The sequence below is a fragment of the Lygodium microphyllum genome, chromosome 17 (assembly GCF_053477565.2).
Source record: "Lygodium microphyllum isolate KBCC chromosome 17, Lygodium_microphyllum_v1.1.10, whole genome shotgun sequence".
NCBI lineage: Eukaryota > Viridiplantae > Streptophyta > Polypodiopsida > Schizaeales > Lygodiaceae > Lygodium > Lygodium microphyllum.
This window is the reverse complement of record NC_141151.1, coordinates 143,026,470-143,051,254: the sequence shown is the minus strand read 5'-3', so window position 1 is coordinate 143,051,254 and position 24,785 is coordinate 143,026,470. Positions and strand designations below refer to the sequence as shown.

At 39.8% G+C, this 24,785-nt stretch overlaps 2 protein-coding genes across 2 annotated transcripts; both read right to left on the bottom strand.

The window, feature by feature from the left end:
* Nucleotides 1-799: 799 nt before the first annotated feature.
* On the bottom strand, nucleotides 800-1,822 carry LOC148022433 (pentatricopeptide repeat-containing protein At4g18520, chloroplastic-like). The gene is made up of 3 exons (XM_087696868.1): nucleotides 1,673-1,822; nucleotides 1,138-1,276; nucleotides 800-1,053 (listed from the first exon to the last, which is right to left on the bottom strand). The coding sequence occupies exons 1-3, from the start codon at nucleotides 1,820-1,822 to the stop codon at nucleotides 800-802; spliced, it is 543 nt and encodes a 180-aa protein (XP_087552994.1).
* Nucleotides 1,823-10,687: 8,865 nt separating this feature from the next.
* LOC148022432 (pentatricopeptide repeat-containing protein At4g16470-like) lies at nucleotides 10,688-11,230 on the bottom strand. The gene has a single exon (XM_087696867.1). The coding sequence runs from the start codon at nucleotides 11,228-11,230 to the stop codon at nucleotides 10,688-10,690; it is 543 nt and encodes a 180-aa protein (XP_087552993.1).
* Nucleotides 11,231-24,785: the final 13,555 nt, after the last annotated feature.

Here is a 24,785-nt window from a genome sequence, read left to right as displayed (position 1 = left end):
ATCGGACAGACTCCCTCAAACAGCCAAATTTCCAAGTTCTGGGGACTTCCATCCTATAAGTGATGATTTGTTCTTATCTGGTCTATTTTTAACACATTCCTTCGTAAATAACATTACGTCAGTAATGCATCTCAATATAGATGCACTCCGAGAAGAAGGAAAAAAAGAATAGCAGACTACCCATCTGCTCCAGAAAATAGTGAATGGACTGAAAAAACAAGAAAAACAAAGTCACCACAATATGCAATAGTTTTTTCAGAAATACGGGATGCCAAATGCTTTCCACCAAAAACCACAAGACTTGAGCAGAGAAAATGTGCCAAGATACACATCCAGCCACCAGCAGGCCCCCAAATCCCTCTTTCTTGTTTACGTTGTCTTGATCACCTTGCAGACTCACGATTGGCCTCTTTTCGCTTCTGCCTTAGAGCATCTATTATTTTGAAATTGTTTACAGTATAAGGATTAACAACCTCGCTTCCCTGTTCACTGTCAACACTGTCACTTGGTTCGGACCTTGCAAGCTTTTTCCCTGTATTGTTAGTTTACCTTTACCACTTCTGTATGCCTCAATAATACCAAGTGAGCCAAGACTTTTGCCACCAGTTGGAAAATCATGACCTGGAAGATGTTCCATAAGTTCTTGCTCCTCTGTCATTACGATGACACTCCGATTCCTTTCTCTCCCCCAAGCTTGCGTCTTCAGACTTTTTTGCGTTTTCTCCCCAGGCCTCCATACAAAGCAAGTCCTTCTTTTTTTATTTCGAGCCCCTTTTTCCCCTCCAGAAAAGTGGCCCCCTCAGAAAAGCAGTAGATACATACCATCACCAATCGTGCCCACAAACAGATCCCCTTCTAAACCTGATTGATTAATATTAGCATGTACTTCTCCGCCTCTTTCTACAGCTCCCGTCACACCACACACTTTCAAGGAGAGAACAAATGTGACAGCATCTGGAGAAACTCCTTCTAGTTGCATCTTCTTCACACAGTTCACCACTTCCTCTCCAAACCCATGTTCAGCATAGCCTGCTACTAGTGCATTCAAAGAAACTGTGTTTCAATCTGGAAGGGCTTCAAACACCTTATGAGCTTTTGTAAGCAAGCCAACTTTGCTCTACATAGCCACCAGCGTACTGCCCACATGAAAGACTCTCTCCAGCCCCTTTTTGGTGATTTCAGTATGTAGTTCCTGGCCTGTCTCTAAGTCTCCTACATCACCGCAAGCTTTCAAAGTGAACAAATATGTCACAGCATCAGTAGCTTTGCCTTGTAGCTACATTTGATGGAGACAGCATAGAAGTTCTTTGTTAAACCCAAATTCAGCATATCCAGCAATCATTGCTTTCTATGAGACTGCATCTTGCACTGGTAATTGGTCAAACACTAGGTGAGCATCTGCAAGCAACCCACACTTTGAATACATACACACCATTGTGCTTCCCACACAAAGCTCCCTTTCTAGTCCCCATTTTGTTGATTCAGTGTGTAACTGTTGGCCTGTTGGAATGGAGACTATACTGGCACAAGATTTCAAACTGCACAAAAATGTGCAAGCATCCAAGGATAGGCCTTCTTCTTGCATCTCCCTGAAACAGTTGAGCACTTCCTCACAGAGCCCATATTTTGAGTATCTAGCAATCATTTCCTTCCATGAGATTGCATCTCAAACTTGCAATCCATTGAATACGTTTTGTGCTTCTAGAAGCAAGCCACCTTTGCCATACATGTCCACTAGTGTACTGCCTACATGCAGCTCCATTTCCAAACCTCTTTTAGTTATGTCAGCATGGACATCTTGACCTGCTTCTAGAGCCCCCATAGCCCCACAAGCTTTCAAACGGACAAAAAGACAACCCTGTTGGAAAACGCACCTTCCTGTTCCATCCATCCATAAAGTTCAATACTCGCTAGATCATGACCTTGTAGAAAAACATCAGCAATCATTGCACCCCATGATCCTACATCTTAATTTGCTAGCTCATTGAACACTTCATATGCTTCAGCAGGTTCTCCATGTTTGGAGTACATATCAATGACTGCATTTCCTACTTCTACATCAAAATCGGATTTTGTCCTGATTATCTGATTAGGTATCATTCTACCATGCCTTACGGCCCCAAAGCTATTACAAGCTTTTAGAACACATGTCAATATGAACTTGTTTGGCACAGGGCCCTCATGCTGCATAATATCATACTAATGGAGAGCCTTCTCTCCCTATACTGCCCATGCAGAACAAAAATGTAAACACAACAACTAAATTTGTACAAAGTAACAGATGTCATACACAACTTTTTGGTGGATTTCACACCTCGGATGCGCAGCAGTACGACATCCACCCCCTCTAATCCTACGCATCATCCGGATGGGCCAACTACCTATGATCATTATCGTCAAGATCCATGAATAGATCAATCTCTTCATTGTGTATTTTCGGTATATCAGCAAGATTATCTGTCATATCATCTATCTCTTCTATTGGAGTTTCTTCTCGTTACTCTTCTCTTGCAAAATCTTCCAATGCATAATCCTCATCATCTCTTTTCTTGAAAATCTTGATTCTTTTTCCTGCAATAGGCACTCTAAGCACTGTCCCATCCAATTCTGTCAGATCATATGTTGCATTATCAAAGACATGTCAAACTATGTACGGGAACTATGTACGGTCCAAACCATCTTCCAACTCTATCAGCTTATATGTTGCATTATCAAAGACATGTCTGTCCAAACCATCTTTTCACCATCTTCCAAAGTGTAGTATGCTGATTTTCAAGCCTGCTATCAAAGACTAATACCTAGTCTCCCTCTTTTATTGCTCTAGGACGCAAGCAATGCCTGCTGTCAAACCTGTCCTTATTTCTAATTCTAGCAACCTTCAACCTCTAAATAGCTAGCTGAATATCCTCTCGTCTTCTCTCCAACTGCCGGATCTGAAGAGCTAAGAGCTCCTCTCTTGTCAAATCCTCCTGCCAAGGTAAAACTGACCAAGTCAAAGCACAAGTCTCAGTCGGCATAACCGGTTTCTGACCATACATCAACTCTGCGGGCATATATCCTGTGGTAACACCGTGAGTCGTATGATCAGCCCACAAAGAAAATGGTAGAAGTGTCGGCCATTCTCCAATCTGTCCTCTGCATGCTTTGGCTAATGCTTTCACTATCGGCGGATGCCCTCTTTCACTCTTCCCATTTCCCTCTGGATTGTATGTTGTGGTTAGAGCCAACTTGATTCCTAGTTGAGAGAAAAACTCCCTAGCTTCATCTGCATCCAGTTCACCGTGATCTGCAGTGATCTTACCCACACAGCCATACCTACAGAAAATTTCTTCCAATAAGAACTTACACACTGCACTAGTGGTCTTCGTTCTCAAAGGTCTACCCTCAACATGATTGGTAAGATCCTCTCTAGCCAAAACAATATATCTCATCTGCCATAGACCCATAGGCATAGTAACCAAGTCAACTACCCACTTATAATGAATGCATAGCGGATAGGTCGGATAAAGCTCATCTTGATGACGCACTACCGAATACATCTGGCAGTCTATGCAAGTCTCTACAAAGTGAGAAACATCTCTATACATGCCTTTCCACCAATATTTCTCCTTGATTTTCTCATAAGTAGCCCATACTCCTCTATGACCAGCCCAAGGACTCTCATGAAACTCCCTCATCACCTGTAACTATGTCTCTTTATCGCAGACAACCCGCAAGGGTAATCCACCTCTTTTCTTCGGGTGCTTCCAAAGAAATCCGTCCTTGAGAAAATAACCATAGGCTTTTCTTCTGATCTTCTTGAACTCTTCATCTCTCCAATCATCTCTTTTGCTTAATGTACTAAGGTACTTGCCAATCTGCAACCAATCTCCAACATAGAGTTCTTCTATGAAAGCCACAATATCATAGACATGGCAAACATGATCAACCATAGCGGCTGAAATTTCTGCATCATCTTCTTCTACAAGTAGTGTCTCATCATCATCATATATGGCTCTAGATAGCATATCTGCCACTGGATTATCCTTCCCTGCTATGTGTCTAAATTCTGGATTTAATGACTTGATGTATGCGATTTATCTCAACATAGCTATATCCGGAGTAGAGCAACTCATAGTCATACCTATTAATGGCAAGCAATCTGTCTCTACCACAACTGATGCTCCAATAAAGTACTCCTTGTCACATTTGAGAGCTGTAACAATTCCCAGTAATTCCCTCTTGATCTGCAAATATCTCCTCAGTCTCTCATTTAGGACTTTCGCCCCAAATCGAATAGCATACCTGTTTCCATCTGCATCATCTTGACCCACATCCCAACCTATGCCAATTGGACTAGTGTCAACTGTCAATACAATAGGCCTTCAGCAATTATAATCCGATTTCCTGAGAGTAGGAGCAATCTGCAATAACTTCTTCAATTTCCACATGGCTTTAGTGTGGCTCTCATCCCAATAAAATTTCTGCCCCTTTCGAAGCAACTAATATAAGCAATCTGCTATATGTGCAAAATGGGGTATCCAAATCATATAAAACACACAAGCTCCAATGAATCTCTGTACCTCTGAAGTGGTAGAACAATACTCCATAATCTTTCCTATAGCATCCACCTTCTCAGATGAGGGTTTCCTGCCATAATACCCACACATATGTCCAACAATGACAACCTCATTTACTCCAAAAACACATTTTTTCCCTGATAGTGTCAAGTTCACTTCTTCTAGCCTGGCCAAAATCTTTTCACAAGCTAAAATATGATCAGCCACAAAATATCTGCATCCCTGCTCATTTAGACTCTCATTCTTCTCTTCTTATGCACACCCTTTAATGGGCACATCATCCAAGAAAGGCATGGTAAGCTGAGGTATGTAATCAGGAAGGACCTTATGCATGGCATTCATCATATGCGCAATAGAATTAGTGGCACCTTGAGGCAAGGTACACATCCTGACAAGACCAATAGCAGTTCTCATAGTGGTTATGTCCCTGCTTTCCAAAGCCAGCTGAAACTGATCATATCCCGAATACAAATCACCTAAAGAATAGATGGCACATCCAGCAAATGCTTTTGCAAACTCGTCCACAACTGGACCTATACCAACATTCGTGATAGTAACTCTGTTTACTGGCTGCATGTCCTATATAAATCGGAGAGTACCATTCTTCTTTGGAACCGTAAATCACCTATTTGAGTATGGTGCAGATGATGGCTCTAGGATTCCCATCCTGATTTTCTCATTCAACAAGTCAATTAGCTTTGGAAGGTGTGCCTTAGGCACTGGAATAGGTCAGAGGTTCCATGGAATATGAGGAATAGTAAAGATCACCATAGGAGCAACAATATCCGGATTCACACATCCAATCTCATGCAGAAAAAAAGTAAATCCCTTTCCATGTCGCTCAAGCATCTCCTGAAAGCATTGCTTCTCTGTGGTGGGTAGAAACACATCACCATTTCAAATTTTTAATTAAGCAAAAGTCTCTACTGAAAATTTATGGCCTATATGCTCTGGATTCCTCAAAATTGGATGTTTGGCAACCCTCTCTATTTGCTGATCACTGTTAGGTGGAAGCGGTACAGCTATTTGGCTTCACCTTCTTATCCACAGTCTTGTATTTTGTGTCAACCCTGGCTTCATTTTGATCCTCTGCATTACTCAAATCTTGCTGTAAATCAATAATTCTATACTCTAGTGGCTGAATATCCTCAGCCCTTTGCTCTATGGACTGCATAGGAATAGCCCTAAACTCTGGATGCTGAAATATTTCAACAGTAAACTTTGTTGGCTGAACGTTTTCAGCCCTCTGTGTCTCTATAAGCTGATCATAATCAGCTAGAAACTTTGTTTGCTGAATTTCTTCAGCACTCAACACTTTTTGCTGAGTCACCTCAGCCTCTAACTCTATCTGTGACACAAAATCTGCAATTTCATGAAACATGTCCAAGGATTGCACTAATACACTGTGACAACTCTGCATATCAGTTTTCAGCATATTTTCCATCTCTGTCATTGTATCTGCACAAATCATACTATCATACATCCCATCTATATGCTCATCATCCTCTAAAATACATGCATTTTTCAAATTTTTCTCCTTCCTGCATATGTATTGCCTGGCAGCTCTAGGCAACTTAGAAGTCTTCTGATAACTCATCGAACTGTTTACTGAAATTCCAACAAAACTAGAGGAGAAAACACTGCTGCCAGGAGGTGAGAACTCCAATCTCCTCTGCTTTGTACCACTGTCGTCTTGCAAAACAGCGGTACCTAATGAAAAATTGAATCCCTCATAGTGGGTAAAGGTGCATCTCTAAGAGTATCCCTGTTTCTAACATGGTTCACACACACAGTCATAAATTGAACTGCTCTCATACCATCTTTACTGCGAATTTGTGCATAAGCAGACCCATCATCCATTACTTTTGTTTCCATGCGCATCTCTATGATGAATGGCTGTCCAAGAATTATAGGATAAGAGCATGAATCTTGCACAAAGAAATGGAAATCCTCCTCTACATCTCCAATAGAAACCCTGACACTCGGACATGCAGCATACAAATCATTTGCAATGTTGTTGGCGGCTCTCATATGCCACCCATGCTCTAAATCCATAGGCCATCTATTACTTTCATAAACTCCACGAACTATGAGATTAATCTCTGAACCATGATCCACCAAAGCAACATAAGGCACCTGTTTCTCTCCAATTTTTACCATCGTTTCTGTAGTTGCCCTAGCCCAATGACTCCGCGAAAAGTGACTACGCAGTATCAAGATAGGCTCATCAGTTTCAGCATAATGCATAAGCTAAACCCTCTTCTCTATCTGTGGAAAAACAGAAGCATTCTCAACCATAACTCCCTATGTATCAGTAGTAGGCAATGCATGTCTTTTCCTCTTCAGGACTTCTTGGAACTGATCTTGAAACTCTCTTTTCGAGATGCCCAAAACCTCAAAAATAGTAAAAGTCACCTCACTGCCAAGTATCTTGCCATTAAAGATTTTCTTCATGTCCGTAGATGTCTCAATATCAGACATCAATCTAAACCCCGGTTTCTTTCTCTCTCTAGGCTCTTGCCTCTTTTCTTTCTTTTGAGCATCTTCCATTTGTCGTTCTAGCCCTGGCCTCAAAGACGGTCCTGCAGTAGGTGGAGTAACAAACTCACCCATTCTAGTCTTTTTAGCTGCATTTGGATTTTCTTCATCCCTCTTACGCTTCTCCTCAACAAGTACATCTGCTCCCTAAGACTTAGCCAAGTAGGCATAAATAGTGTACTTGTCAACAGGCGAATCCCAACCTGTCTCAGATCTGATGCTAGAACCTGCACTAGTCAAAACAGTCTGTTGAAATTTTCCCTTGTTTGCTGTCTCCATAGCATAAGTCCATAATGCTGACTGATTCTCTGATCCTTTCTCAATCTGGACTCCATATGCAGAAGCATCTCCTCTAGCTACCACATAAGAAGTACGCGCAGCCATGTCATCCACTAATTTCTTCATTCCACCTTTCCCAAAATTGGTAGCAAGTGGAGCTCCTATTTCAGTCAACCAGATCTTACCATCTTGTCCCAAAAACACCAAATTATTCCTCCTTTCATCCTGAAAAGATTCACAATCCCTGCAATGCTGATGGTTCGTACTATCACACCAAATACATCTTCGATCACTCCTAGGTGAAGTAGGAGCACCAGAAGCAATAACAGGCATGATCGAAGCAAACTGCTCTTTCAATTTTCCCACCAATTCTGCTTTAACAGACTCCAATATCAAATCCGTTATGCCTTTGATTATGTCATCAAGAGAGGAAGGCACCAACGAAGCAGATGGTTTTGGAGCAGAAGGAGCTGGCATCGGTCTTGGAACAGGAGGAACGGGAGGAGTAGAAATAGTAGGCACTGGCATAGGCCAAGAGACTGGCTAAGGAAGAGAAGAAATAACAGGGATAGAAGCAGGCATAGGAGCAAAAGATGGCGTCAGTGTCATAGATCCATTCTGTAGGGGGGTCTTCCATATCCTCCTCTTGGTCAAAGTTGAGACTGCATCCTGGGCATCTTGCCAATCCGTTTTAAGACCCATAGGCTTCGTGCGATCCTCAAGAAGCTCTCCTAATTCTTCCTAAAGAGCAGGATCTGCAGCTTGCAAGAAAAGCTCAACTTTCTCAATATCCAATGCTCTTTGTTCAATGGCATCAAGCTGACTATACCTCTCTTCAAATTCTCGTATCAACTTTGAAGCAGCTAGACCTTTGTTTGGCATGTAGACCCACTCTCAGAATGACTGTCGTGTAGCCATCCCAAAGTCCTCAAGGAAATACTCTTCTTTCAGAGCCTTCTTAAAATCTTGCCAATGCAAATTTTGAAGAAAAAGATCAGTCACTTTTTCTCTAAAGGCGGGTGTGATAAGATGAAGGAAATACTTACTCATAAGTCCTGCTAGTACTCCAAAAAATCCCATCTTGATCTCATACATCTTCAAATAAGCCGATTGCATTCTCCTGCTCCGAATATAGTTGCCTTTGCTGAGACAACTGTTGTTGATGCAACTGCTGCTACTACTGCATATACAATTGCGTCTGCTGATTTTGAAGCTGTATATACATAGATATATTCTACAAAATCTGCTTTAAATCATCCGTTGAAGTACTTGAAGCAGCACTTAATGATGTAGCTGAAGTAGAGGACAAAGCAGGAATCGTAGAAGAGGCTGAAATGGATGCTGAAGTATCTCCCATCCTGAAATTTATGTGACACTTTCACATTTGTTTCACCAAATATGTCGAAGGGTTTTCGAAAGCAAAGTCGCGACCACAGAGATTCTTGAGAAATTCCAAGATAGAAGATCAATCAAGCAAGATCACGATTCAATTTGAAAGCTCAATTTCAAATAATGGCCCTATAATCAACTTTTTCATGCCTTTGGTCTCTTGAATGTGGCAAACAGACCTAAAAATATCAAATGTTTGTACCAATGCAAGTGTGAGATGACCCAATGTCAGAGATTGGTCTCATCATCAACTGGTTCAAGCCCCGAGCTTCTTGAAATGCGGCATTCAAACTTGAATGTACGCAACACTAGCTACATCAAAGACAAACTCTGAATCACATAATTTTGGTAGCCACAAGGCAATAGCCACAAGGCAATCTTAGAACACAGTCAACAAATTCTTCCTCTCTCTTTCTCTCTCTCTCACGAAGGGATGCAGTGGTCTTCTCACTCTCTCTCCATGTGGTTCTTCCTTATTATCAATAACAGACTCTCTCACGCTCTATTTTTCATTTCTCTTCTGTCCATACGTGTTTCTATGGCTTTATCAAACACTTTCATCAAAGTGTCCATATCTTTATACTGCTCCCCATCAGGTAGGATGACATGCTCAACCATAAAATGGGCATCTCCATGTTTAACAGCAGCAGTAACCTTGTCCAAGTATAAAGGTGCAACAGTTGAATTTGTCACATTAAGAACTTCCTTTTTCCTTTGATGTGCCTTGCTAGCAATGCTTCCATGTTTTTCTCCTACCATTCAAAGAATGGAGCATCTCTGATTAGCTCATATTTGATCATTTCTGCAATCCCTGAAGCAAGTTCTTGGTCAGGAAGAGTGCCCAGTCTATTTGTATCTACAAGAATAGCTTGAGGCTGGTAAAATGCACCGATCAAATTCTTCCCCCCCCTAGGATGATTTACCCCAGTTCTTCCTCCAACTAATGAGTCGACCTGCATAGCAATCTTGAACACTTGACAACTGTTAAGAAAGTATGGCTCTCATTGATTTCTGTGAGATGAAACCACCAAACCTATGTCATGACAGTTGTAGGAATCTGTATGAAATTCACCAAACCCCTGACGAAGCTAACTTGCTTTTTCAGCTTTTTGTTGTAATAATTCATCGAATAGACTCCCTCAAACAGCCAAATTTCCAAGTTCTGGGGACTTCCATCCTATAAGTGATGATTTGTTCTGATCTGGTCTATTTTTAACACATTCCTTTGTAAATAACGTTACGTCAGTAATGCATCTCAATATAGATGGACTCCGAGAAGAAGGAAAAAAAGAATAGCAGACTACCCATCTGCTCCAGAAAATAGTGAATGGACTGAAAAAGCAAGAAAAACAAAGTCACCACAATATGCAACAATGTTTTCAGAAATATGGGATGCCAAATGCTTTCCACCAAAAACCGCAAGACTTGAGCAGAGAAAATGTGCCAAGATACACCTCTAGTCACCAACAGACCCCAAATCCCTCTTGCTTGTTTACATTGTCTTGATCACCTTGCAAACTCACGATTGGCCTCTTTTCACTTCTGCCTTAGAGCATCTATTATTTTGAAATTGTTTATAGCATAAGGATTAAAGACCTCGCTTCCCTGTTCACTGTCAACACTATCACTTGGTTCGGACCTTGCAAGCTTTGTCCCTGTATTGTCAGTTTACCTTTACCACTTCTGTTTGCCTCAATAATACCAAGAGAGCCAAGACTTTTGCCACCAGTTGGAAAATCACGACCTGGAAGATGTTCCATAAGCTCTTGCTCCTCTATCATTACGATGACACTCTGATTCCTTTCTCTCCCCCAAGCTTGCATCTTCAGCCTTTTTTGCGTTTTCTCCCCAGGCCTCCATACAAAGCAGGTCCTTCTTTTTTTATTTCGAGCCCCTTTTTTCCCTCTAGAAAAGCGACCCCCTCAGAAAAGCAGTAGATACATACCATCACCAATCGTGCCCACAAACAGATCCCCTTCTAAACCCGATTTATTAATATTAGCATGTACTTCTCCGCCTCTTTCTACAGATCCCATCACACCACACACTTTCAAGGAGAGAACAAATGTGACAGCATCTGGAGAAACTCCTTCTAGTTGCATCTTCTTCACACAGTTCACCACTTCCTCTCCAAACCAATGTTCAGCATAGCCTGCTACTAGTGCATTCAAAGAAACTGTGTTTTGATCTGGAAGGGCTTCAAACACCTTATGAGCTTCTGTAAGCAAGCTAGCTTTGCTGTACATATCCACCAACGTACTGCCCACATGAAAGACTCTCTCCAGCCCCTTTTTGGTGATTTCAGCATGTAGTTCCTGGCCTGTCTCTAAGTCTCCTACATCACCGCAAGCTTTCAAAGTGAACAAATATGTCACAACATCAGTAGCTTTGCCTTGTAGCTGCATTTGATGGAGGCAACGTAGAAGTTCCTTGTTAAACCCAAATTCAGCATATCCAGCAATCATTGCTTTCTATGAGACTGCATCTTGCACTGGTAATTGGTCAAACACTAGGCGAGCATCTGCAAGAAACCCACACTTTGAGTACATACACACCACTGTGCTGCCCACACAAAGCTCCCTTTCTAATCCCCATTTTGTTGATTCAGTGTGTAACTGTTGGCCTATTGGAATGGAGACTATACTGGCACAAGATTTCAAACTGCACAAAAATGTGCCAGCATCCAAGGATAGGCCTTCTTCTTGCATCTCCTTGAAACAGTTGAGCACTTCCTCACTGAGCCCATATTTGGAGTATCCAGTAATCATTGCCTTCCATGAGATTGCATCTCAAACGTGCAATCCATTGAATACATTTTGTGCTTCTGGAAGCAAGCCACCTTTGCCATACATGTCCACTAGTGTGCTACCTACATGCAGCTCCATTTCCAAACCTCTTTTAGTTATGTTAGCATGGACATCTTGACGTATTTCTAGAGCCCCCATAGTGCCACAAGCTTTTAGAAGGACAAAAAGACAACCCTATTGGGAAACACACCTTCGTGTTCCATCCATCCATAAAGTTCAATACTGGCTAGATCATGACCTTGTAGAAAAACACCAGCAATGATTGCACCCCATGACCCTACATCTGAATTTGCCAGCTCATTGAACAGTTCATATGCTTCAGCAGGTTCTCCATGTTTGGAGTACATATCAATGAGTGCATTTCCTACTTCTACATAAAAATCGGATTCTGTCTTGATTATCTGATGAGGTATCATTCTACCATGCCTTACGGCCCCAATACTATTACAAGCTTTTAGAAATTGTTTGGCACAGGGCCCTCATGCTGCATAATATCATACTAATGGAGAGCCTTCTCTCCTTATACTGCCCACGCAGAACAAAAATGTAAACACAACAACTAAATATGTACAATGTAACAAATGTCACACACACAACTTTTTGGTGGATTTCACACCTCGGATGCGCAATAATACGACACCGGTCTTCTAAGACTTTTTCACGATCGATTGTAGATTCTATCTACAATTTGTAGCCTGGCTACTTGCCTTTCTTCTTTTCTTTGGTCTTCTTTGTTTGTGGTACAACTTCCATCTCTTGATCTGGGGTTATATTTTCATCAAGCTTTGGTTGCTCAAGCGTTCTTCTAGTTACTCGTTTCAAAGGGCCAGAAGAGGAAGGCCTGGTTCATCTTCTCTTCTTCTCTTTTGTTCAATCAACACTTCTTTATGATTAACATCAGCCAAATGCGTAAAGGCAGAAAAGGAATCTATCGGTTCTTTTCAACTAGTTATTCCTCGAATGCACTGACTGGCGTTGGCATTAGCCAAGTCTTCTTTGGCTGCTTTACCATGTTCCATTTGATCTAGTGCATGCACCCATATTTTAGATTGCACATTAGCTTTACATGATTTCAAATTTGATTTAGTTTATTCAATTTGCAGCCCATAGGTAGTTGCATTAATTGATGCGTAGGCATTCTTTATAGCTAAATCTTCTAATCTTTTCTTCATTCCACCATTGCCAAAATTTCACTTTTTTTGCATTCCACCATTGCCAAAATTTTGCTCTAGTGGAAGACCAGTTTCAACTACATGAAATTTTCTGTCTTTCCAAAAGATGAGCTTTTATGCTTAAAAAACACTCCCTCTTGTCATGTTGTTGGTTATCACACCAAATATAGAGTCTCTTGTAGCCTTCTCTCATGGGTCTTTGAGTTGATGATCATCCTCGTTCTTCAACTTTGACATCCAGCTTCTCCACCTTGGAACTAATTCTTATAAAATTCAAATGAAGGTCACATATGCTTTTAATGAGTTTATCCATGACATCATTTTTAGAAGAAAGTGAAGATGAAAGTGTTGGTTGATTAGTCAAAGGAATAGGGGATTTTGAAGGTGGAACAAGCTCTATCAATGGAGTTGTTGAAGTTGAAGTATATCCCAATCTTAGTCGCATCTGCTCTCTTCGAACAATCATGTAAACTGCATCAGTAACATCTGTACATGCAATCTTGACTCTTGATTCGGAGGTTGCATCTTCTAGGTGATTAGAAAGCTTCTCTTGTAGAATGGGATGTGTAGCCTTAAGGAATAATTCAATCTTCTGACCTTCCACACTTTGTTGGCAAGTTGTCTAATTTACTTTCAAACTCATGGTATAAAGCGGTTGCAGCTAAACCTTTGTTGGGTTTCTCAACACAATTAGTGAAACTTTTCTTCATCTCATTAGGCTAGAGTCTTCTAAGAAGAATTCTTTGCATAGGGCTTTTTTGAATGCAGCCCAATCCGCATTTTGCTGAAAAAGACCATGGATTCTTTCTTGAAGACCATGCTTGGCTAGTCTGGCAAAATAGCGACTCCATGCATGTTGCGGTACACCAAAGAAGAGCATTTTCTCAACATACAAGCGAATAAAAACAAAGACATTTTGACAATTAAATTGTTTTAATTCCCGCCCAACCTCTTCTAGGGCCTTGATAGTTGTGGAATCAATCTTCTCTTCGTCTTGCCTTTGTTGTTGTTGTTGTAACATTTGGATTTGTTGTTGCTGAGTCTACCGCAGTATGTGCACCAATTGTTGTAGAGTATCTCCTAAAGAATCCCCCATCTTTGAGTTCTCTTACACCGAATTTCACATTGGGTTCACCAATGTCATAGCGCGTAGGGTTGAAGGTCACCACAAGGGTTTGGCAAGAAAACTGGACAAGATAGATGGAGACGTGTCTTCATGAGATAAGTAGATTACATGTAATGTTTAAATGTTCAAGAGGTACTTCACAGTTAATCATAAGGGTTTGAGATAAGAATGGGGATTTAAGAGCTTAGACCCCGGAGATGGTAGAGATAAGAGAAGGGTTGAAGGATTTAAGCCAAGTTCTTGAAGATGTTAATAGAGCTTCCAACTACATGTTCTTAGCAAAGATCAAAAGAGTATTATCTCATAAGTTCTAACTCAAATCAAACATGTTTTCTTGACTGTAAGAGAAATAAAAAAATCAACTGCAATATGATGTCTTGTATCATAAACAACTTTGCATCCCATCATTCATACATGATGCCATAGCATGAATATACTTTGCAAGATTACATTCAATGTAGATTGTTAGGGACAAAAGCTTATGAGTCAATTACAATGCTTGTAGGGCAAAGAGACTTGCTTCAAGAGAGCTTCAAATTAAGTTGGTGATAAGGATAAGTTACCACTGTCAAGAAATAAGAGAAAAAACTCCTCTTAATTCAACTCAAAGCATCTATGAATGATCTACAAACATTGTCCTACCATAGGGGTGAATAATACTTGCATATTTTGACAAGATGTCTTCTATAGAGTAAGAAATGAATTAAAAGAACACTACTGTAGCTGATTCTTTGAATATGTCTGAAGATATCAGCCCACGGAAGAGAAGTGGTTTGGAGAAACAGAAGACGTAGAAGAATACTCACATAAATAAATAGAAAATGTATAAAAATACTAACAGGGATGAAGCCTGTCGGTTTATTTGTGCATTATGATAAGATAAAACTCTTGTAGACAAAAACGTGTATAAAATAATACCTTCCTCTATGCTACTCAGATTGCCAATTTGATGCTTCCATTGGCTCAAAAAGGGGGGGTAAAATACCAACACACATGGCCAGAATTTTGCAAGATCACTCCTTTATCTCCCACTTTGGAGTGTTGTTCACTGCTTGAAAACATTACCTCTTAAAGCCTTCTCTCATGGGTCTTTGAGTTGATGATCGTTCTCGTTCTTTAACTTTGACATCCAACTTCTCCACCTTGGAACTAATTTCTATAAGATTCAGATGAAGGTCATGCATGCTTTTAATGAGTTCATCCATGATATCATGTTTATAAGGAATAGAAGAAGAAAGAGTTTGTTGATTAGTCAAAGGAATAGGCGATTTTGAAGGTGGAACAAGCTCCATCAATGGAGTTGTTGAAGTTGAAGTAGAGCCCAATATTAGTCGCATCCTCTCTCTTTTAGAAATCATGTTAACTGCATCAGCAACATCTGTCCATGCAATCTTGACTCCTGGTTCAGAGGTAGCATCTTCTAGGTGATCAACAAGCTTCTCTTGTAGAATGGGATCTGTAGCCTTAACCAATAATTCAATCTTTTGACCTTCCATACTTTGTTGGTCTTCAACATCAAGTTGTCCAAATTTACTTTCAAACTCGTGGTATAAAGCGGTTGTAGCTAAACCATTGTTGGGTTTCTCAACCCAATCAGTGAAACTTTTCTTCGTTATTAGGCCAAAGTCTTCTAAGAAGAATTATTCGCATATGGCTTTTTTTTAATGTAGCCCAATCCGCATTTTGCTGAAAAAGACCATGGATTCTTTCTTGAAGACCATGCTTGGCTAGTATGGCAAAATAGCAACTCCATGCATGTTGCGGTACACCAAAGAAGAGCATTTTCTCAACATACAAGCGAATGAAAACTGAGAAATTTTGACTATTAAATTATTTTAATTCCTGCCCAACTTTCTCTAGGGCCTTGATAGTTGTGGAATCAATCTTCTCTTCATATTTCCTTTGTTGTTGTTATTGTAACATTTGGATTTGTTGTTGCTGAGTTTGTTGCAGTATGCGCACCAACTGTTGTACAGTGTCTCCTGAGGAATCCCCCATCTTTGAGTTCTCTTACATGGACCTTCATGTCAAGTTCACCAATATCGCAGCGCGTAGGGTTGAAGGTCACCATAGGGGTTTGGCAAGAAAATTGGACAAGATAGATGGAGATGTGTCTTCAAGAGATAAGTAGATTACAGTGAATGCTTGAAGGTTCAAGAGGTACTTCACGGTCAATCACAAGGGTTTGAGAGAGAAGAATGTATGGGGGTTCAAGAGCTTGGACTTCAGAGATGGTAGAGATAAGAGAAGGGTTGAAGGTTTCAAGCCAAGTTCTTGAAGATGTTAATAGAGCTTCCAACTACATGTTCTTAGCAAAGATCACAAGATTATTATCTCATAAGTTCTACCTCAAATGAAGCTTGTTTTCTTGATTATAAGAGTAATTTTTTAAAAAAAGTACAATATGCTATCATGTATCATAAACAACTTTTCATCCCATCATTCATACATGATGCCATAGCATGAATCAACTTTGCATGTACACATTCAACGTAGCTTGTAAGAGGGACACAAGCTTATGAGTCAATTACAAGGCTTGTAGGGCAAAGAGACTTACTTCAAGAGAGCTTCAAATTCAGTTCTTGGTAAGGATAAGTTACCACAGCCAAGAAATAAGAGAAAAAACTCTTAATTCAACTCAAAACATCTATGAATGATCTACAAATATTGCCCTACCATAGGGGCACATAATACTTGCATATTTTGATAAGATGTCTTCTATAGAGTAAGAAATGAATTAAAAGAACAATGTTGTAGCTAATTCTTGAATATGTTTAAATATATCAGTCCAAATATCTTTCAGAATTCACCTCTTATGATAGCGTAAACTTCCCCTAATAGGGCGTCGGTGCGTTTGGTGTCAAGAGTCCATTACAAGGGTAAGAGACAATAGGGTGAAGGTAGATTCAGGGAGAGGAGTAGATGGACGAGAAGGGGTTCGAATAAATTGAAGATGTAGAAGAATACTCCAAAAAAGAATTAGAAAATGTAGATGAATACTAATAGAGATAAAGGCTGTCAGTTTATTCTTGCATTATGAGAAGATAAAATGCTAATAGAAAAAAACGTGTATAAATTAATACCTTCCGCTATGTTGCTCAGATCACCAATCTGATGCCTCCATTGGCTCAAAAAGGGGGGTAAAATACTAGCACACCAGGCCACATCACTCCTTCTTCATCTCCCACTTCGGAGTACTATTCACTACTTGAAAACATTGATTGCGCGTCACACGATTTTGCTAATCTTTCTTTTTACATAAAATATTCTCAAAATAGATGAAAGTTACATGCTTTCTTTTACATGTTATCCTAATTTGGATTTTTACAAGAGATAATATCTAAAATATCAAAAAGTGGCTAAAGCTTGTCCAAAAATCTAATATTTTTGATCCATGGACACTAACACTAATGTCTAAAATGGCATTGGCTCTCTAAATCACTAAGAAAGCCACACTCTAGATTTTTTTACACAGTGTGTGTGTAGCGGCACGACAACACGCAATTGATGACTCAACCACAAAGGATGAGGTCAATGCACTATTTCATTTTTTTGATGACTCAATCGGATGTGTCTGTGTGGACTCAAGAGTCTAGCTAGATAGTTCCATCAACTTCTTACCTTCATAACTAACAATTAAAACAGCATTTAACTAACTCAACAAGCCCATAATCAAAGGCAAGATTAGTACAAAGGAGAGTGCAATATTAGGCAAGGGGTAAGATATAAAGCTCCATATATTTATTGCCTACTATGTCTTGCAAATTTTGGAGAGGAACCACATAAATCATATCCTTGTTGGTTTGTGTAGCAAGTGCAATGTGTGTGTTAGATATTTGAAGCCTAGATGGTTATGGAACATTGTTAGAATTCGTATTTATAGTGGAAGCCTTGATATGCTCAACCATGAACTCTAGAAGAACAACACCATGATTACTTTAACTATCACATTCTCAACTAACCAACCACTTAGTGAACATACTACAATTTTATAAAATAAACAAATTACTATCCTTACTTGCTCGCAATGAGCTTATAATAATATGTTGATGATTTAAAAACAAAAACATTACAAAAATAAAATTTTAATGAAAACACATGGATTTTAAAGAAAAATGGACAAAGTCACGTAATGACACATCTTGCCAAATAAACAAAAAAGTGTCAAGGCACAAACCCATATAAAGTATGACTCGAATCATACATTTATTCTTAATCAAGGCTAAGAGGATAACATATTATGTTAAATATAGAACATCAAGTGACTCAAATATTAATATTATTATTAAACTAAAGACCTTGCAAATTTATAAAAATCATAGATGATACTAGTGCACATGGCTTAAATTAATAAATTATAAAAGCATATAATATTAGAATTTTATGTCTAGATACTAGTAGCTCAAAATGAGTAAAGCTTTGTAACCTTGCAAAAAATCAACATCTATTCCAGATTTAGGCAGCTAGTATTCAAATCATAGCCTTGCATTATCCTTAAGAAAAACATACTTTTTCTTTTAAAATATTGTCTGCTTTTCAATAGCAAATATGAAAAAGAAAACTTAGTCAATGCATGATGCATATCTATATGAGATAGAAGCATGTAAGTTTTAAGAAAAAAAACAAATCTCAAAAACAAAAAAACTAGTCTAGCACTCACCATAGTCATATAGAACTTAGTAGAAGCATGCAATATTGAGTGCCTAAAAATGAGAATATCAATATAATGAATTAACTAAGAAAATTAATGTGACTTCTAAACCATCTATATCATTTGTGCATCATGCAAAAATCTTCTATCAAAGCTTCAATATAGCTATACTAATTCCGATAATTACTTTTGTTGTAGGAGTATCATTTTTCAAATGGCAAGTGTTGTAAGTGATGCAATCCATCATGCTTGCCTATATGCTGAGCTATCAAGTGGCCATTCAAAAGGAAAGAAAGTGTCCATACAACTTTACACATAACTTTGATGTAGCTTGTGATCTGGAGGCCCAAATTAAGGTTGATTGAAGTGTTATCCTAAGAGCTTCTCAACACACAAATGGATAAGATACTAGAGTAAGAATTCATAACACCCTATGCCTAAATGGGATATTAGTCAAGTCTTGCTAATATATAATACATCATAAGATCTATTTTTAGTATATCATAAATAGACTTTGTACTATACACTACAAGGATATAGAAGAATAGCGACAACCATTTTCGATGCATATTAGTGGCATTGCTATTTGCGTCACAAATGCGACGCAAATAGCGATGATAATTAGACAAAAAAAATAAGTCCGAAACCCGAGTGTGGCATTTTGCACATAAGAGCAAAAGAGGGGGCAAAAGAGAGAGTGAATTGCATCGTGCGTTTGAGAGGGCGAGGGAGAGAAAGAGAGAAAGAGGGAGAAGGGATATTCTTAACACCATCGTTGTCATTTTTGCGAAGAAGAGGAGGAAGTGTACGAAGGGTAAAGAGGAGCCGCCATCGCGAAGAGGAGCCACCATGGCAAAGAGGAGCCACCGAATCCATCCTCGAACCTTTGCGGTGAGTGCATTGCTCCCTCTTAGTTTGTTTTTTTTTTCTCATTTTCTTTTGCTTGTTTTTGTTAAAAATGATGTGTCCTAAGAGAGAAAGAGAGGAAATGAGAGAGGGAGAGGAAGTGTAATATTTTTTGTTAAAAATATTATAAAGGCCATGTGAAGTCTCGGGGAAGTGACAATGTTACATTGTGGGTTGGGACGGGTTAATCTAATACACTCTCCACTAAGCCCAAACGAGACATAGCTTAACGAAACCGCGTATTTCTCATGAGAACCTCCTCTTGGGAGGAGGATAAGGGATAAATATTGGATTTAATGCAAAATTTTTTATTACCTTCCCCTAGCCGAAGCGTGGCTGAGGGAAGGGGATGGTGCTAAAATGGGAGAGTGAAGAGGTGGAGGGGAGGGACTACATGCGGGCACCACGTGGGGGGAAGGGGAGGCCTTATCCCTTCCTATAAATGCCCCCCTTAGAGGGGTGAGAAGGGAGAGGTCGTGGAGAAAAGCTGGAGGTTTGTGAGCTGGTTGGAGGCAACCACGCAGGGAGGGGAAAGAAACGATCATCGCAGGCCATGTCATGAGTGGAGGGGTGAGAGGGGACCGTACGTTGGCTGTCGCCACTGATACCCAGAGCTGCCTCTGGTACACAGAGCCGCCGCCAGCTCCGTTGGAAATCACGGCCGCCTGGCCATGCTGGCCGTCGTCATCCTAGCTCATCTCCTTGCCACGACAATAGCTAGAAGCTTTAGAAGCTTCTTGTAACTTCTAAGGGCCTCCTCCCAAGCCCCCCTTCCCATGGTACATTTAACCCCCTTTCCGGGGTACATTTAAGCCCTTCCCGTGGTACATTTAATCCCTCTTTCCCATGGAGTTCCACTCAAGTCCCTTAAAGTTCACCTTACTCTAGAAATTAAAACCTTTTCCCCCCTAGCATCCCTCAAAAGCCACCTTAGCCCAATCCCCTTGACCTCAAAAACCCTTAATCCCCGTGCCTAAATCCATAAGTCCCATCTTGTGTTTGAAACCCCATGTTTTACCCCTCATATTTCTTTGTTTTTAAATACACCCCTAAGCCCTTTCTAAACCCTGTGTCCCTTTTTTACTTACATGCCTTTTCCCCCCATACTATAAACCCTTGTGTTATTTTTCAAATTTTTCCTTTGGGTTTGAAAAACCCCTAAGTCCTTTCACTCCAGTGCCCAAAGATCTCCCAAGGGCTTTCATAGATGTTTGTGAAGCCACACTCACACATAACCTTTTTCACCGTGATTATATCCTATAGACCCTTTTTCTCTTAAGCTTTATAAACCTTTCCCTCTCCGAAGAAGCTAAGATTTTAGAGGTCTTATTATCCCTTCTCGTGGTCAACCTTTTGAACGACTCCTTGCCTCGAAAGAGGGATGGTGGAAATCCGAAAGAAAGAGTAAAAACTGCCTTCACGTTCGAACTGCGATGCCGCCTAAGAAAGTCCAAGGAGTAGCTGCGGGAGGGTCATCTCCCGGTATCCATGTGGATATCTCACCCCAAAACCAGGTTTTTCCTTCTTGGTTTTATATCGGTTTTAATTTAATCATGCAATATGAATTGTTGGGATAAGATATATTTTTTCCTAGTTATTTACGATGAAGGAGTTTAGTTTAATTAAACATGCAAAAAAATGATAATATAATAAACATAGTTTCTTTCAAATAACATCATGCTTTGAAATGAATTACGAGCAAGATTATCTGCCTACTGTAGTAGTATATTTCAGCTAAATCTTGAAGGTATAAAAACTGCATCTTGCACCATTAGCCCCTATTCCTTTTTGCAACGAATCATCATAGAAGATGAAATTCATGAAAGGTTTCTTACGTTGCTCGAATTCTAGGAAATTATCATTACTAATTGCATATCTTAGCAAGGAAAAGATTGTTATTTGGCATGAGTTTCATTTGCAATGAAAAATGAAGATTAATTGAATTTACCTAACCTCAAAGCATTAAAGTTTAGGACTGAAAAATCAATTGTCACAATGATAACAAATCGTGTCGAGGTGATCTCAATATTACCTTCTAAAAGATAACCGAATTAAGGTAAACTTAGAAATACCTATGCTGCAAAGTATGCCTTGGGAATGTTTTAAAGGCCAAGAAACGTTTATACCTTAAACACCTGACTATCCTCCCTAATTGTAGGGTCAATAAATTTGTAAATGTAAAAGAACTAGGGGTTGTCCCTGAGGTTCTTAAAAAGAGACCCTAGGTCCGACAAACGTTAGCTTAAAGAAACTAAAACGGATTATTTCATCGCAGGAATTGCGCAGCAAGTACGAAGTCATATAGTCTTGTGATTGATTCACAAGAAGAAAGGGTAAATACCCTCAACAAGGATGGCGGATCCTTACGCAAGTTATCTTGCAAAAGGATATATTCTTTGATATCCTTCTAAATAAGGAAAGTTAAAAATCGAAAACTAAAGTATCCAATGAGCTTTAGGGTTGACCAAGTTGGGTTAATAAGGTACACCCTAACCCGGAATATAAGGGATCTTGCCAAGTTGCAAGACACCTTGGAACGAGTGCTGATGCATTCGAAAGGAAAGAATCATTCCTTAGCAGTTTGCCAACAAGAAGATCGGTTAATGAAAGTGTTTGTGCTTGCTAGAGAATCTAGAGCACTATTTGATTTATGAATTACAAATTAAATGAATATCTACGCTTCAGGTTGAAAGCCTGAAGGAAGAGGCAATTTCAGTTAACCCCAACAGCCTGCCTGACCCTAACCAAGGGGGTTGTTGACCGTGCCGGGAACATGGACCAAACCCGCCGTGAGAGGTCTCTCCGTTGAGCTCTACTTGGAGTAGGAGGACGCTTGGGTGCCAGGGGGGGCTCTGGCTGTAAATCCCTTTTCTTCCGGGTCCTGCACAAGAGGCTAACGTGACTCGGGATTGGATCTCGAGGCCCACATACTACTTTAGGGGCGGAAACTTGGACAAGCCTATGGGCGGAACTCCTTGTATTTCAAAGATAAAAATGATGATATGTTAATAAAGAACTTGTTTGATATTGTTTTTCTATGTCACATGATAAGATTACGTGAAGGAACCAGTGCTTAATGGATTTAATTAAAGAAGCTGATTGTTACATGTCAAACTAATCTGTTAGATAATTACATAACTAAAACAAACCGAGGAGAGTGCGGAGGATGGGCCATGGGTCTGTCCTACGATTGGGTGGTCCCGGTTAGCCAGGAACTTTTCTCAAAATCTTGAAGAACAGCGGGATGATCATCAAAGTAAACGAATAATGAAAGCGATGACTTAGAGTTATGTCTTAACCGATTTACGTTGTTTTAGGGGAACGGAATGGGACTATGCCTTTTGGCAGAGAGGTTGAGATTTGCATCCCTCTCGCTTCCCATTCTCCTTGAACCAAGTGTTGTAGTGGCAGTAGTAGCGGCAGTAGCAGCAGCAGCAGCAATAGCAGCAGTAGCAGTAGCAGTAGCAGTAGGGGGAGAGAGAGAGAGAGGTTTTGTTAAAGGTGCACCTTTGTTGGTGTGTTTGAGAAGGTGAGTACCTGTAGTAGTAGTGGTCCAGTGCAATACCACGGTGGGACAAGAAACACTCCAACATAGGGTAGCTAGTCCCTTGTCCTCATACACAACATATTAGACTTTACATATTGTAGGCCCATCTGTAGGCACGTGGATACTTTATATATATTAATTTTGTTGAGTTACAAGAGAAGAAATCCCTTCTCAAAAAATTTAAGAAAGAAAAAAGAATGATAACAAAACCAAATTATTTGTCATAATGTAGACCAAATGGAAAACGATGAAGGTCATGATGTTCAAGTTTGCAAGGCGTATCTTAATTAACATGTCCCATGTCCTTGCTCTCAATGTAAGTTGGCAATTAAACAAAAATGTCAATTGTCTATGGAACACGTACGATGCTTCCACGAGTTTCAATCAGAGATCATTGATCATGTGATCTTAGATTTTGAACAAACGGTAAGAAAAGTGTATATCAATCATGCATTGTATTCGAAAACTAATTGAATATCATATACAAAAACATTGGATGTAGTTGTAAAATTTTTTACAGGGAGGTGACGTCTCATCCCAAGTAGGAGTGCACCATTTGCGGCCAGTTAGAAGAGTTCGTGGGCATGCAATGGATGGGGTACCTAAGCCAATCTACCACTTGGAAGATACTACCAATCTATACCATCTATACCAGAGGAGACATGCAGCCACCCAGAATTTTCTACAATCTTGGAGCCTGAGATGGAGGCAATGATCGATGCATTCATGCCCATGGATGTTGAGACATCTTCACCCCCAATACAGGGTCCACCGACTCAATTCTACTCAGAAAATCAGCCAATGCATGCTCTTTACCTGGTGTACGTATTATTTTGTAATCAAACTCTTGCAATAATAACATCCACCTTGCCAATCTTCCTGTAAGCTGCGGCTTGTTAATAAGATACAACAAAGTCTGATGATCCACATGAAGAATAACTTGGTTCCCCAACAAGTAATGTCTAAATTTTTGCAATGCAAAGATCATCCCCAAAGCTTCCCATTCAGTAACAGTATAATTCTTCTCAGCTGTTGTAAGCCGTCTACTTGCATAATAGACAGGTCTGAACCAACCAACAACCCTTTCCTACATCAAGACTGAACCTACTGCAATATCATATACATCCACAAATACACGAAACGGAATATCCCATTGTGGCGGTTGCAAAACTGGTGCTACAACGAGCATCTTTTTCAATATAGCAAAAGCTTTATCCTGGTCATGACTCCACAGAAATTGAACACCTTTCTTGGTTAGCAATGTTAGTGGAGCGCAAATATGAGCTAAATACCTCAAATACCTACTGTGCCATTTGACCTGCCCCACAAAGCGCATCACTTCTTGAACTGTTGTAGGTACTACAACCTTCTAAACTGCTTAAATCTTCCTTAAATCAATAGCCATACCCTTTTCTGAAATGATATGCCCCAATAGAACTCCTCTTTTAGCAACAAAAACAGATTTGAAAGGGTTAAGGGACATGCCAAATTGATGGCATCTTTCAAAACAAAGTCTAAGATGCTGCAAATTATCCACTTTCTTACCAAATACACAAAAATCATCTATGAAGACCCTCATAAAAGATGTAAGATAAGGATCAAAGGTTTTATGAGTTGCACCCTCAAATTCTGGGGGTCCATTCTTCAAACCAAAATTCATGACAGTACTCACAAAGGCACCCCATTCGGTTATGAAAGTTTTCTTATCCATATCTTTCGGATGCATGCGAATCTGATTGTAGTTAGAGAAACCATCCAAAAAACTATAAATCTCACGGCCCACCACATCATCCAGTAAAGAATCCGTGAAT